Source organism: Pyrgilauda ruficollis, unplaced genomic scaffold, assembly GCF_017590135.1.
Source record: "Pyrgilauda ruficollis isolate IOZ18807 unplaced genomic scaffold, ASM1759013v1 scaffold142, whole genome shotgun sequence".
In the NCBI taxonomy this organism is placed as follows: domain Eukaryota; kingdom Metazoa; phylum Chordata; class Aves; order Passeriformes; family Passeridae; genus Pyrgilauda; species Pyrgilauda ruficollis.
Window position 1 is genome coordinate 707,263 of NW_024512766.1, and position 14,414 is coordinate 721,676.

Genomic DNA, 14,414 nt, shown 5'->3' on the forward strand with positions numbered 1-14,414 from the left:
ACAGTGACATTTTTTCCTAAATCCTTATGTTACTACTCATAGCTCCATCAAACACTTCACCTAGATTCACTGTGACTAGTGGCTTTCCCCTAATTTAAAACATTACCTCTGTGTATGAAATCTGCCCAAAGATATTAAAAGCAGTGCCAAAATAGAAAACCATAATTGTATTAAATGGTTTCTGTAAGTGGTGGCTTGCATTTTATCTCCAAGAACTAAACACAGAATTGCCAACCTGTTTTGCCACTGTTCCAGTGAATAAAGGACAGCTTTACTCACACCAGTAATTTCAAGAAGCAAAATTATGTAGAAGATAAGTTCTTCTTTCAAAATAATGGCCCTTTGATTTACAGCTATTTAATGGGATAACATATCAAACCTGCAAAATGTAGGATAACACCCTCTGAGACTAGCAAAACCCATGATAAATACAGACACACCACAGATACAGCTGTGCACCACAATAAGGGATCTGCTACCAGTGCATATCAGGGATTACAAGTAGAGCAGGCCTTGCATACTCAAAAACTATTCTGGTTTTCCAGCTCTGTCAGAAAGGCATTCTTCCTCCAAACATTGCCTTGGAAATAACAATTCATTATTTCAGGAGAAAACATCCTCAGATATCTGTGACGGTGGGCACCACTCAGAGCAGAATAAAGTGCACAGAAGAGCAGTAACTTGCTGCCTCTCATTCCTTCATCAATAGAAGGGAATGCCTGGCAGGGACTATGCCAAATTTAAGTTCTAGTTCAAGCTTCTAGCTTTTCTAAGTATCAAGTTGCAGTGTTCACATCCTGAATTTGAAGGCAGATGGGATTATGCTGAAGTGCAAAGAAAAATAAAACTTGCCCAAATTCACTTGGATTAAAGCCTTGCAGAAAACCTTATGAAGAAAATGTACCTTATTAATTGATAGATCAGAAGAATGCAGCTGCTTGTACAGTATTTGAGTAACTTGTAGCTACTTTCTTTGCAGCTTTAAAAGGTCCGAGAATCTATTACGGTGTCTGTATGTGTGGGTACAAAAGAAGAGCAGAAAAAAGGTTCAAGAGAAAGTGGGAGGATGATGTTAAAGGGGAAGGAATATCTACTCCAAGCAGGGAATTTTAAAGGGCGATTTTTATTTAATAGCCTTCATTTTTTCAGCTCAGTGTAAAGACATGCTCTTGAAGAGCAGCAGAAAGACAAGGTACTGGAGAGAAAGGATGGCAAGCAGACTAGGGAAGAATAGTGTTGAGATGTGCTTCTAATGTTTTAACCAGGCAGTCCCTGAAAATAATTTATTTGTCTACATACTTGTGATTTAGCCAGAAGTTGAACACAGAAAATCGGTCCTTTACAGTCCTGCACATCCACATCCTAGCATTCACTGCAGCTCCCACTGTGCCATTCCATAGCAGGTGTGGCTGCTGGGAGCTGTCCTTCAGTGTCCCACAGCGAGATGAAGGACCCATCCCATGGAGAGGTCCCACATGGTGAGAAATGAGCCATGGGGATGGTCTGCAGGGGCTGCATTCACCTACCCACACCCAAAGTCACTCCTGCACACACTACACTCTCTGGTACTCTGACCAAGGACACCTTGAGGACATCAGTCTTCTCACAAATACTACCTCTTGGGTCATCCTTGTCACTGAAAGGGAGTGGTAGCATCACAAAAATAAAAACACGCTGAGCGGTGAAGAGGGGCACACCAAGCTCTTGAGGTTGCCCACAGCCCTTTTCCTCCTCAGTGCTGATGCGACTCCATGTGCGTCCCTCGGCACATTTTGTGGTTACAGGGACCCTGGGGTGACATGGATGACTCCTTTTTTTCCTTTTCCATGTGTTGACTAAATAATGGCAAGGTTGTGGCAGATGGTGAGGAAATCATGTGAAGGTGAGAGGAAACCAAAAGGGTTAAAGGAAAATCCATGCTTCTGCCACTTGGTTAATTCCTCGGCAGCCTGATCCTGTCCTGAGATGATTCAGGCCAGAGAGAGGCACTGCCACAGTCCCCAGGAGAGATCCTAGAGAAAAGACTCGTATTTCCAGGAGGGTTAAGTACCAGACCATTGACAAATCACAGTAAACATCTGGATGGAGCACTCCATTTATCAAGCCCTAATCCATGAAACTATTCATTAATGAATTCAGCACATTCACACTGTTCTATATATAGGGCTGGCTGATCTTTCTAAATGTTTGGCTTCTAGGTGGTTTACATCTGTATCAACAGATTTTTATTTTTTGGTTGAAGCAATCTACTGTATTCTGCTTTTACTTGTTTAATTGTTTAGAATAATTCTTTTGCCTTTTTAAAAAAAACAACACAGCCATGTTTTCTGATAGCATATAAAAATATCCAATAGCTAAAACCCAACCATGTCCCTGCATTTTATATTGCTTTGCAATTTTAAGCCCAAGTTCCTCTGGAAACTTTCCACCACACAGGGATGGAAAAAACATTAAATAGTAATTGATTTTATTTTCTGTATTTTGTTTTGATTAAAATGAGAATCCCTCTCATTTATCTTCAGAGAGAAAGTAAGCACTGAGTAAATGGTCTGGTTAATTCAAAAGTAATTTGATCTGAACATCCATAATTTACATTGACTGGAACAGCAGGAAAGATGCTGAGCACTACCAGATATCAAGCTTATTCATTTCAGCAGCCTACTTGCACTATGCTTTAAATCTTGTTCACGTAAACTGCTCTACGAACATCGAATTACCCATAGTTTGTAAGGGGAAGACTTACACACCACCATACCCCCAAAAGTCATCTGTTAAGATTGAATAACACTCCTGCTCCCAGCAAACGCGGCTGTGGAGCTAAGCGTGCTGCTTTCCACACAGCTGTGCCAGCCTCATTCCAGAGGAACTGCAGCCTTTGTCACTCATATGTAGAAGTAGCGTTTGGCCCAGAGGTTTTTCACAAATCCAGCTGTGGGCATTTTCAACCCATCCTCAAAGCTTTGGACTCTATCAGATAGCATGAGCCATCCAAGCTTACAATTTATAATGTCCATCCCCTTTTGACTTCCAGTTCTTTGCTGTGGTGTAATCTTTAATTCCAGGGACTTGATTTTAGAGGCGAATTCCCATTCGATGCCTTTATTCTCTGTTAAATTCCAGAAGCACATAGCTGTGCTCTCAGGTTTTTTGTCACAACAGGGTTGCCCAGTTGGACAGTTCCAACTGGACAACCCAATTTTAAAACAGGAGAATGAAGACAAGCACGGGCAATCTGAAGGAGTAACCTGCAGAGCCACTCAGCTATACCACTGCAGTTTTTTCTTCACTGCCAGTGCAAATATTCTCACAAGTGAATTTTGCTTGCATCAATGCTTCTGTAACAGCTGTGTTCCATGCCAGTGTTTGTTCCTGTATGGAAAGCATGGTGTTTCTGGGCAAATTCAATCCTCCTTATCAGTCAACTGAAAATACTTCATTTTCATCTTGTGCCATCAAAGTCACACCAGCAAAAAGCTCTTACTCTTTCAAGATCAGGCCACTCACTCAGGCTGTGAGTGAGGAAGAGGGACAGGAATAAATCAAAGGTTTCATGTCTAGAACAAGTGGTGACAGTGGTGTCTGATTTAGGTGATCAGTCACTTCAAGCTGTCAGGTGACAGATTTGTACTTTCATGTTTTGTTACCACCTATGTGGCCAGTGACACTCCAGAATCCATTGCTTTGTCATACATGGACACAAATTAAGCTGCAAAGGCTGCCGTAAAAAAAGGTAAATGGAACATTTACAAATTAATGTATTTTAAGAGTGGAAAACCAAGGTGTAATCTCATTCAGATTTCGCACTCATTTCCAATTTTTAAGCAGTCATGAATCAAGGAAAATCAAAATACATGATACTTATTCTGGTATAAAATTATGAGTGAACTTAGTTACTACTTTCTGAAAACATTAAAGTGAGGGGAAACTGAGGTTGAAACCTACTCATGTATAGGAAAAAGAGCATTAGATTGCTTTGTGAGCACAGATAATTTAGCCAGCTGCAGGAAATGCTCTACCACAAAACTAGGGGGCCAAAGGTACTGATGTTTAAGCAGGAGAGGGTCATAAATGAATCATTAGGTGGACTGGAGTAATGAAACAGCTTTACTTGCACTGAGTCTCCAGCTCTGGACAGCCCCCAAGCGAAACCCTCCACATGAATATGTTAGATACATAGCAGATCCCATTTTCCTGTCTTTCCAAACAAAGGGAGGAATGAAGGACCCACCAAAGGGATTTGCTAGTTAAAATTCTGACAGAAGAAGAACTCCAGTATTTGAAAGTGTCACTATGTATTAATTTATTAGCATGGAAAAATAGCTGACAGGAAGAAAACCAACTAGCACAGATGCAGTGATTCTCATACTCACCAGTGACAACCAGAAGAGAGACTGCTTAAATCAAAGGAAGGACATTGATGATGTGACCTTGTGACAGTGTGAACAAATCCTTTGTGTCTGTGTGTGAAGGGGAGGAGAGTAAGGAATGGCAGAATATTGTTTTATCTTCCACACGTGTCTGGAGGGGCTGAAGGAAAGGATTTGGGTACAAGCACAGAGCAGCGACGAACAAATTGAATTTATTTTTTGCAGCCACTCGACTCCAGATTGTTGTAGAGCACACAGGTCTTTTGGGTACATCCATTTGCTAGGTTCAGGCCAGCTCTAGTCCTCTGGACATTCCCAGTGGAGTTGGACTTTCTTATATTTGAGCTGGATTTGGCTTGGCAATGGCAACACATCATGTCACCAATTCCAACCCTCTCCTTCAACACCTTTGTGTTTCACAAAATACCACTACTCTGTAGTACCAGTTATAATCAACTGAGCAGGATTCAATCAATAATTACCACTTTGTAGTTTAATTAGGATCTTCAAAGTACTACCACATCAAAACTTTAACAATATTTAACAGTCTGCAGATGAATATAAGTTCAAATATAAGCCAAATTCTAGTTGTAATTGATTTAGGAGCAAAAAAAAAGAAACCAGTTAGTGATGTCTTAAAATCAATGGAGCTGTGCAGCTTTGCACTACCCAATGAATTGATTTTATACATTTTATATTAATTCTTATACAAGTAGGTAGTGGAGGTGGTTGCTTATGATGTTGTTAAACGCTTTATGTTTGACAATAAGCAAAATTTAAAAATAACAGTATTAAAAATAATATATTGGAGAAAAAAGTTATGAATAGGGAACATCAATCTATTCTTTCTAGTTCAAATATGGCACCTACAAGGAGAAATACCAAGTATTGTCATGCATTAAAATGCTCTATTGCTATGAGAGCAAACAGAGGGAAATAAGCATTCCAGAAAATGGGACATGGTGACTCTTAGCACACTGGTTTCTTATTAGGATGAAAGTGCTAATAATGCCTTCTTTAGCTTCAGGACAGTGAAGACACCTGTCCAGCCAGACAACCTAATGTCCAATTTCCTTGCTGCTTATACTGATAAGAAGTTAAACCATCAGGACCACCCCAGGCCTAGTAGGAGCTTTCTTAGCAGAACAGGGTGGAATTCAGTGTACATCCTGCAGTCCCTATGGATTCCTGGCCTCTGCTGCTGCCTGGACATTGATTTCCAGGCTGGAGGCACATGACCCTGCCTGACCTACAACACCAAGGTTAGATAGTTTTGTAGATGCAAAGAAACCCTCTACAGCCTAAGAAATGAGGCAGGGAGTTGTAGCTGGCTGCTAGACCTTGGACACCGAGTTAAAGATGGAAGGGAAAAAGACCTTATCTTGCAAATGTCCCCAAAGCCTGCAATGGTGGTGGCTACTTGACTTAGCTTGGCCTCAGCTTAATTAAGTGTGCCCCTCAGTTCCTTAGTCCCTGAGTTTACATCATTGCTTTCTTCTCCCTGACCTGGGAGATTTGAAGGCAAGACATGAGCCTCACACACACTTCCCAGATACATTTTCTTCCTGAAACCAGGTCACAAGCAGCAGAGAATGCTCATGTTCATCAGGCTGTGCTCTCTGTCCTCTTTGATTTCCTTCAAGTCAGCTTTTCCCGCTTTCCCCTGATGTAGGTCTGATAGTAGAAGCGCAGGAAGAGAGCCAGGAGGCTGAGGATGTAGAGGAAGACTGCAGTGTTGAAGCCATCAGGGAAGGGGCACTCTGTGAAGAGGTTGTAGGAAGAATGAGCAGCAATGGCCACAAACTGGCACTGGAAGAGATGGAAAAAAGAAGCAGCCAGATTAAGGAATCTACATGAGATACACCTCAGCTGGCCATTGAGACCATCACAGCTATCACAACATCCCAGCAGTGTCCTCAACACACAGGATCACCTGCTTGTCTCTCCTGACATCCCTGGGAACCTTCCTGTCACGTTTAGCAGTGTTTTCCCACCAGGAAAGATGTCCATCAAACCTGGAGGTTTAACCAACCCAGCCTGTCCTGCCCTTGGCCCATTTCTCTGCCACAGTGCAGTAACTGAGATGCTGGAATATGTAAACTGAAGGTGGGAGATTCCTCTTCTCCAGTGGTAATCAGGTTATTATACCCATAATTATTTTGATTTGTATTTTAACTTGCAGAGAGGAACTACAGATATTACCTTTATTAATTTAAACATTCAACATTAATATTTTTTTTTTATTTTACTAAGTCACCTGTCTCAATACCCTGAAGCAATGAGTTCTACCTAACAAAGAGCTATTAAATATTTTTTTCCTGTGCTATAATTTGCATTACAAATACCTTTTTATTTCATGCAATATTTTCTTTTTCTGCTTTGCCATGCAGGCTAAGTGAGAATTCTGGAGCAGCCTTCACTGCACCACTGTTTTACACATATCCTCTTCCTCTTCCCTCGTAACTGCATACTTTTGATTTGCAAAGCCTTTCTTTGAGGGAAAAATCTCTCCTACAATCATTGTCCCTCTCTGGACCATTGCATTTATGCTGTATCTTTGAAAAAACACAGAGTTTTCCAGATTTGTAACTTCATCAGAGATGAGGGAAAGAAAACCCAAAGGGATTTTCTAGAGAAAGAGTAAGATTCACATATTTCTCTTTAACTTGCCTGTTTGCCTGCAGTTAGAGACCCCCTTCCTTTCTGAAGGAATTGAATCAAGGCTCCCCCATCTGCTGCCCTACTGAGAATCAATCCAAAGCTTCCCTGAATCAATTCCCCCACCTCTCCACATCAAGCTCTGTTTTCAGTGCTCCATATACAACATAAAAAGGATGACTCCAATTATTAATTTTTCTCTTCCCTTCCCGTTACAAAGTTGTGGATAATCAGTTTGAGATGGTCACTGAAGGCCTCTGATAGTCTTGTGAAAGGAGCATTTGGAGCAGGTCACCCATGGCTTCACCTCTCAGAGTGGCACATGAAGGCACCTGGGGACGTGCTGCCCTCCATGGGCAGCAGTCAGATGGAGCCAGTGAGGTGACAGACAGCAGGGGCCATCACACCTGAGCTGTGGGAGGGTAGGGGTGAACACCTGGAGCTAATTACCAGCTGCAGGATGGTCAGGTAACGCTTCCACCACAGGTCCCGGCGCATCCGTGGTCCCAGGCTGGCCAGGGCATAGTAGCCATACATGAAGATGTGGACAAAGGAGTTCAGCATCCCAACAAAGAAGGCTGAGGAGTGAAGAAATGAGGGTGAACAAGGCACACGACCCATTCCAGGCTAACCCTGTGAAGGGCTCACAGCCACTATGATGATGCTTCCAAAATACACTACACCCACCTCTGTGCATGAACATTCCACCTGGGATCTCATACCTCCCATGCAAAACCAGGACACCATGGAAGCACATCAGCTTCTCCCTTCCTTCAGCATCCAGAATCGTTGGATGGACTGGGTCAGAAGGGACCTTAAAGGTTGTCAGCTCCAACCCCCGGGGCACATCTCCCACTAGAGTTGTCCCAAAGCTCTGTCTCACCTGGCCTTGAACACTCCCAGGGTTGGGGCATCCATGATACACCCATCCCATATCAAGTGTTCAGAGACAGTTAGGGCTTCAAAGACAGAGGAGAGACTTTGATCATCTGACCTAAGCATTTCACACCATTCTGGTGTCAAGGCCGTGTAGCCAGAATGATTTCCCAAAAGAAGGATGCCCCAGCATCTTGTATAGGGCCTACCTAGAGTGGCTTAGCACCCAGATGCTTCTCTTCCAGTTGAGCAAAAAGGGGCAGCCCAGAAATGGGCACAGCCAGAGCAGGAAACAGAGCCAGAACCTGGGCTGAGCGGGGAGTGAGGGAGCACTGCTCTGGGAGGAGATATACATACACCTTCTGTGGGATGTTGTTTTTTTCTGTTTGGACTCACTCTGATGGCACACTCTTATTCTGGGTGAGGCAGTGAACATGGCAACCTAAATAGCCCCAAGAGCTGAGCAGATGGGATCATCTGAAATGCACATTTTTCTCACCTTTGGAAGTAGGTGAGCTTCCTATCTGCCAGTCAGCCCATCTGCACTGTTAATGCTACCTCCACGGCCCAAAACAGCCATGAGAAACACAAGGTTTTCTTGCAGCAGCATTTCTTACAAGCATACCTTGTCCTCCAGGCACGTATTTGACCCCTGACCACCAGCTGAAGAGCATAGACCCATGATGGTACACATGCAGAAAAGTCACCTGCTCTTGTTTCTTGCGCAGAATTAAGAAAACCTGAAAGAAGCCACGAAAAGTAAAATCTTGAGTCAATGTGTTTAGACAAAAATTTCACAGTAAAAAGTTATAAAAATAGCTAATGATGAGTCTGAATCTCCTAAACCCATTTCCTCTGCTGTTGACAAAAACTGGTGAAATTATAGGGGGAGCTGGAAGACAGAATTTCTTCCACGAAGCCCCAAATATTTTTATGTCTGGATTCAGGGCCCAAGGTCCAAAGAGGACGCATCTTCTGAGACTCTGACTGAGCTTCCATACAATTCACAGCTGCTTGGATCTGCTCCTGTTCAGGACATAGGTTCTATATTTACTACCAGAAAATAACCCACAGAAAATCCACTCTGTTGAATGGCCAAATCCTCCTGGAATTTGTATTAGTAAAGAGAATGGTTTTGCCAGATGAATACGTGTCGGGTCACTGCATTTCACCATGCACATTGATACACACACACAACAAACAGTGAATCTGCTTTTCAGGCACTCAGGACTGGCAAAAACCTGCTTTTGTTGCTGATGCAAACAGAGAGGGGATTGACCAAAACCCTGGCAATAGGCCTAGGAAGGATCCACATGTTTATTCACATTTCAGTGGGTTGTCAACTTACACCTCAGAGAGCTGTGAAATTTCAGGCTAGGACACAGCTGTCTTCTGCTGGCCAAGCAGAGGCCTTGTTCAGTTACTTCATTCATTTACAGTGCAGAAGGATACCTGAAGACAAGCTATAAAGAGGTGGACTTGCAATTCCCCCAGGACACAAACCTTTAGTGCAGAGCTCTGGGAAAATCCATGGCAGCAGAGATGCCAGGACTTGTCCAGCTCCTTTTCTGCCCCACTGTTAATCAGCCAGCCAGGCAATAGCAGAACCTGTGTGGCACCAGCAGCTAAAATTTTGGGGACCCACCTGGCGCAGCCAGGGGCGTAAAGCCTCTCCCCTAGCATTGTGCCCAGCCTCAGGAAGGGTGCTGGGGAGGGAATGTGTGCAGCCAAGGGATGGAGACAAGCAGAGAATCAATACAGGATCAACCCAGGACATCAGTTCTGGCATGCTTCCTCTTTCTGCCAAAGAAGTATCTGTGTCCAGCCCCGGTCCCGCTGAGGAGCTGAGCCCTCCTTACCGTATCCAGCAGCTCGATGACTTTGGAGAAGAAGAACCACCAACACACTCTTGCCATCTGCTGGGCAGCACAAGGTACGGCGGTTAGAGCTTTACCCAAAATCAACACATTTTCAACCACGCTGTATCCCTGCCCACCCGGGGTCTGCAGCAAGGGGGTAAAATTAAGGGTTTCCATTTTTTTTTTTTTTTTTGTCCAGATGGCAAGACCCTGAAAAACCAAAAAGATAATATGATGCCTGCATCTCTTCAAAGCAAGGCATCGTAATTCCAAATTTCAAAGAGAAAAAAACTCATGCAGCTTTTTTGGAAAGCTGACGCTGGTGGGACCTAAACCCCTGTGATGACCAAGGAATAGTTTTAGCTAAACCCCTCTGCTAAAAGAAGGGCTGAGTTAGATTTCTGTCATACAAGGCAGAGGATATAAAAATCAGTTTTCAACCAGAATCGTTTTAATCCATGCGAAGAATCACAGCTATTTCAATAATCAATATGCAAAATTGATACTTCAACGGTAAGATCACCCTCTCTGCAGTGGTCAAAGAAAAAGCTTAGATGGCTGGGTTGACTGAGATGATTAATTTTAGAAAACTAAAACAAAGTGCAACAACTGTTGAAGGAGACAATTTAGTGGAATAGATTTACAGGTAACAACCAACTGGAGTCAAAGCCTTCCTAGCCATGCAAATTGCTATTTGCAAAAGAATCTGCACAGCCACAGGAGGGCAGGGCCTAAGGCAAGCTTTCTCCAGAACTGTACCCTCATTCCCAGCTCACTCTGGCTGTAATCCACTGGCTGGCACAGGTAGCTGTAGCTGGCCAAGACTGAAGTGACCAGAAACTGAAACAGACAAAAAGCAAATAGAAATCAAATTTTTGTTCAATGCCATGTGTTCCAAAAAAGATGGGCATATTAATGCTAAGGTAGGGTCTCAGTCTTATAGTTGCTGTCAGAAAATCCATGGATAAATAGTAAAAACCTAAAACAAAGTGCTTCACATCCTGGTTGAAATCTCAAAAAAAGCAAATTTGTCCTGGGAAGACTTGTAACTCTTTGTGTAATCACTGGAGGGCTCAAAACTACTTCATCAGAATACTGAATTCTAGGCTGCTGAGTCTTTCTGAGAGACTCTGTTCTCCTTTGCAAAGATCCCAGGCTGTTCTGTTTTGGTAGGTTGCATTTGCCTGTTCATTGTAAAGCCAAAAATGGGACCAAGTAACCAATACAACTGAACAATCAAGCACAGAAAAGCAATTTGCACATCTGTCCTCAGATAGAGCAGCATTTGTTCAAAAAAAACCAAAAGCAATTTGTGTTAATGTGACACTTGTGATACAAATTAAAAGGGCATATTTGTAGGCATCAAAATGTTTTTGAAACCTATTTGGCCATGTTCCCTCAAAGAGTTTTCAGTGGCCTACATAAACTAGGGGGAACAGGCTTGTGGAAAGGCTTATGCATTAAGAACAAGCAGGAAAAAAAGTTCTTGGCACTCTCAGCAGCAGGAAGACAGAGAGTATTTGGCACTCCAGGAGAAAACTGCCAACTTTGGAAAATCATGGAATGTTAAGGGGTTGGAAAGGACCTCAAAGATCACCCAGTCCCAACCCCCTGCCTTGGGCAGGGACACCTTCCACTAGTTCAGTGGTTCTCATCTTCAGAGATGGATCCATCACCAGCCAGACCTGAGGTGAAATGAGGCAGTTCTACATCCTCCACACACTCTGTGCCAAATAGGGAATTCTCAACTTGCAATTCATTCATTCAGGATGAATGAAATCCCGTGTTAATTTAGTGAATGGAAGGAGGATTGAGAAATGGGAGGAAATCAAGCAGAGCAGGACAATACTGCTCCTCTTGTGGTAAAACATGGACATGTCCAAGACAGCTCCTACTCCCTTCAGCGGAGTCCATCAGCAAAACTGTTCAAACCCTGGAATCTGGAGGTTCTGGAATTCAAACCCTTCTCAGGTGCTTACCTAGGAGCCAATCCTGCCTCCTTACCTCGTAGAACATGTAGCTAGATAATGCCACCATGGCCAGGTTGTAGATGAGTAGCGGAGCCCTCAGCTCCAGCTGCCACCGCTGCCGCATGCAGGACGGTCCCAGTGCCACCATGAAGAGATAGGAGATGAAGACCAGGGTCACTGGAAGTGGGGAGTAGACCAGTGGCCATGGGTCTGTCCTTGGATCTGAGAAGCAAAACACACAGCCACAGCTGGCACCTCCACGCAGTGCAAGGTGGATATATTTAATTGTAGTTCATTACTTCCCTTCGGCGCACTCGCTGCAGAAAGAAAATTGGTGTCTTTGAGTCTCTGCAAAGCTGCACCTCAGTTCTTCTTCTCTGACTCTGCCAAAAGGCTTTAGTGTAAAGGCTTTAGCCCAATTTTTGGGTATGGACTGCAGTACTGGAAGGCAGATCTTTCCTGGGATGAGCTGGAGCCCTCCCTGGGTGAAAGGAGCGATCCCAGACACAGTGTGGGGAGGCACAGGAGCAGCCAAAGCAACAGTGGCTCCTCAGGAGTGTAAATCTTTACAGCTAAATAATAAAAGTGTTTCAATCACTGGTGTTACTTCCTTACAATCCTCAGGATATCTGAAATTCTCCACTCCTTCATTTTTATATCTGCTCATACAGTGGGCTCTCTTAAGAAGCATGAATTCGCTGGGAAATGCCAATACACTTATCCCTGCTGAAACAGCTCTTTGGTCCCACAGCAAAGGGAAACTCAAGAGATTTTCTGTCATGCTACTTCCTCCTAATCCTGCTATCACCCAGGATATGTTATGTCAGCAAAAACATCCCAGCTACCATTCATGCTTTCCTTTCCTGTGTGATCACTGCTCTGTTGAACTCCTTCATTTTTTTATAAATGCCATACTAGTCTGGACAACTCTGTTAATCCCCCTCCCTTCTAAACCTTCCAGTTCTTTATGATAGCCATTATGGGCTGTGTCAGGAGCTCTTTGGTAGTCCATTTCTAGATTTAGCAGTTCATCAGAAGTCCTGAATCCCAATTTACACTGTCTTGTGAAATTCAAGTCCTGAAACGTTTACTGAGCATTATGTAAAGTCTGAGCATTATGCCTCACATCCTCCTCCTGCAAGCCTGCTGTTCTACCTTCATGGCATTTTGTGGCTTTTCTTTACATCCAGAGATACATCAGAGCCCTTTGGGACCAAATTGAGCCTTTAACTACTGAAAATCTGATGCCTCCTCATTACAAGCTGTCAAATCTCAAGCACTGAGGAGTGGTTACTGCCAATAGTTCATTTGATAACAGGTTTTCCTGACATCACAAAGAGTTTAAACCCCAAAGTATTAACTCTTTGGCCAACTAAGCTTTCCCATGACCTATGAATATGCATTTAAAAAAATCACTTCCTTTAGTACTCCAGACTCAACAGGCAATCCCAAACATTTATTGCTCCTCGTCTTGTCAGAGCCCACTGGGAAATTCCCCATCCTTTCGTTCCTTACTGTGATCCAACTGAAGGGTGAATGAGATGTTTTTCAAGACTTCAGGAATGTTTATGATCATGGAGAAGGAAAAGTGGAAATCTGCTTAGTGAAGAAAATGTGGACTAGTGTAAGGATTGCATTCCTTCTAGGTTTGGTTTTCATGATCATGCTGTTTATGCAGAAATTCCCATTTTAGACAGCATCTCTACCTACCTCCACTTTCAAGAATCCAGTTGTAGAATTCCTGAGCTTTCTGCCAAGTTGAAGCCATCCCAAGTTCTGGAAAGAAATTAACTTGACTGAGTCAGGAATGAGGAGGCTCTTTAGACAAAGGCTCAGAACTACAGCTAATGAAAGGATAATAGTTTGTTTTCTAAAAATTTAATGTTTAGACTAGGATTAAAGTCCCCTTTAAAAAAGGAAGAAAGATAACCCCCTCCTGCCATAATTATTAGCTATTTAACTTCCAGATTTTATTTATTTATAAATTTAAATGACTTATTATTTCATTTCCAGCTTTTGATATTTCATGGAGTTTTCACTTCTAAAAAAATGCTCTGAGCAGCTGCATGTGATCTTCCAGATCCAGGAGGGAACTGCCGGTACCACTGAGAAATCAGTCACATGGCATTCTTTCCTAAAGCAGTGTAGGCACAACATTAATGTGAGGACATACACCAAGTGTCTTAATTGCATCCTTCTGGAGGTAGTATTGGATATTCTAGTGCTGGAAGGCAGCTAGGGATTCATTCAGCACTGCTGCAGCTCCAGAGGTTAACAGAGCTGGTTATTTGGTTTTATGAGGCCCCAGTTTATACATTAATTTTGTTTCATCTTGTATAGATTCTGTAATATAGTATATAAAATAGAATATTCATACATATTATGATGATCCTCCTCTTCCCTTCTTTCCTTTAGCAGGGAGGTGTTTTCAAGGCACTTGGAAGTTCTCCTAGAAAACACTTTTCTGCAGTTAGTTTCAACAGCTTGAACTATCTGATCCAGTTCTCTCCATTAGCAAATACACAGGACCAGCTTCCTCCCAGTTTCACCTCCTGCTGGCACTGAGAAAAGCACATTTTCTCCTTTGACCCCCCTCCTCACAGACTGTGACACCCATGCCCAACATCGTGTCGGTGACAGACACCCCCAAATTTCTCTTTTACAGTTAATCCTTGCAGTCAACC

The 14,414-nt window shown here is 43.0% G+C and overlaps 1 protein-coding gene across 11 annotated transcripts in view; it reads right to left on the reverse strand.

The window, feature by feature from the left end:
* Positions 1-4,294: 4,294 nt before the first annotated feature.
* The window catches only part of LOC121349667 (elongation of very long chain fatty acids protein 4-like), a 32,846-nt gene continuing 22,726 nt past the window's right edge, over positions 4,295-14,414 (reverse strand). For 4 of the 11 annotated variants that reach the window (XM_041460336.1, XM_041460337.1, XM_041460333.1 and 1 more), the window contains 8 exons: positions 14,108-14,179; positions 13,441-13,506; positions 11,765-11,952; positions 10,520-10,600; positions 9,761-9,820; positions 8,527-8,641; positions 7,476-7,603; positions 4,295-6,176 (listed from right to left, as the gene is read on the reverse strand). In XM_041460336.1, coding sequence (XP_041316270.1) covers positions 6,006-6,176; positions 7,476-7,603; positions 8,527-8,641; positions 9,761-9,820; positions 10,520-10,600; positions 11,765-11,952; positions 13,441-13,498 — 801 coding nt within the window. In that variant the 5' untranslated portion in view covers positions 13,499-13,506; positions 14,108-14,179 and the 3' untranslated portion in view covers positions 4,295-6,005. Of the gene's footprint in view, positions 6,177-7,475; positions 7,604-8,526; positions 8,642-9,760; positions 9,821-10,519; positions 11,461-11,764; positions 12,048-13,440; positions 13,515-14,107; positions 14,190-14,414 lie in introns of those variants that run through there. The other 7 variants (XM_041460338.1, XM_041460335.1, XM_041460342.1 and 4 more) reach the window with 7 other exon arrangements.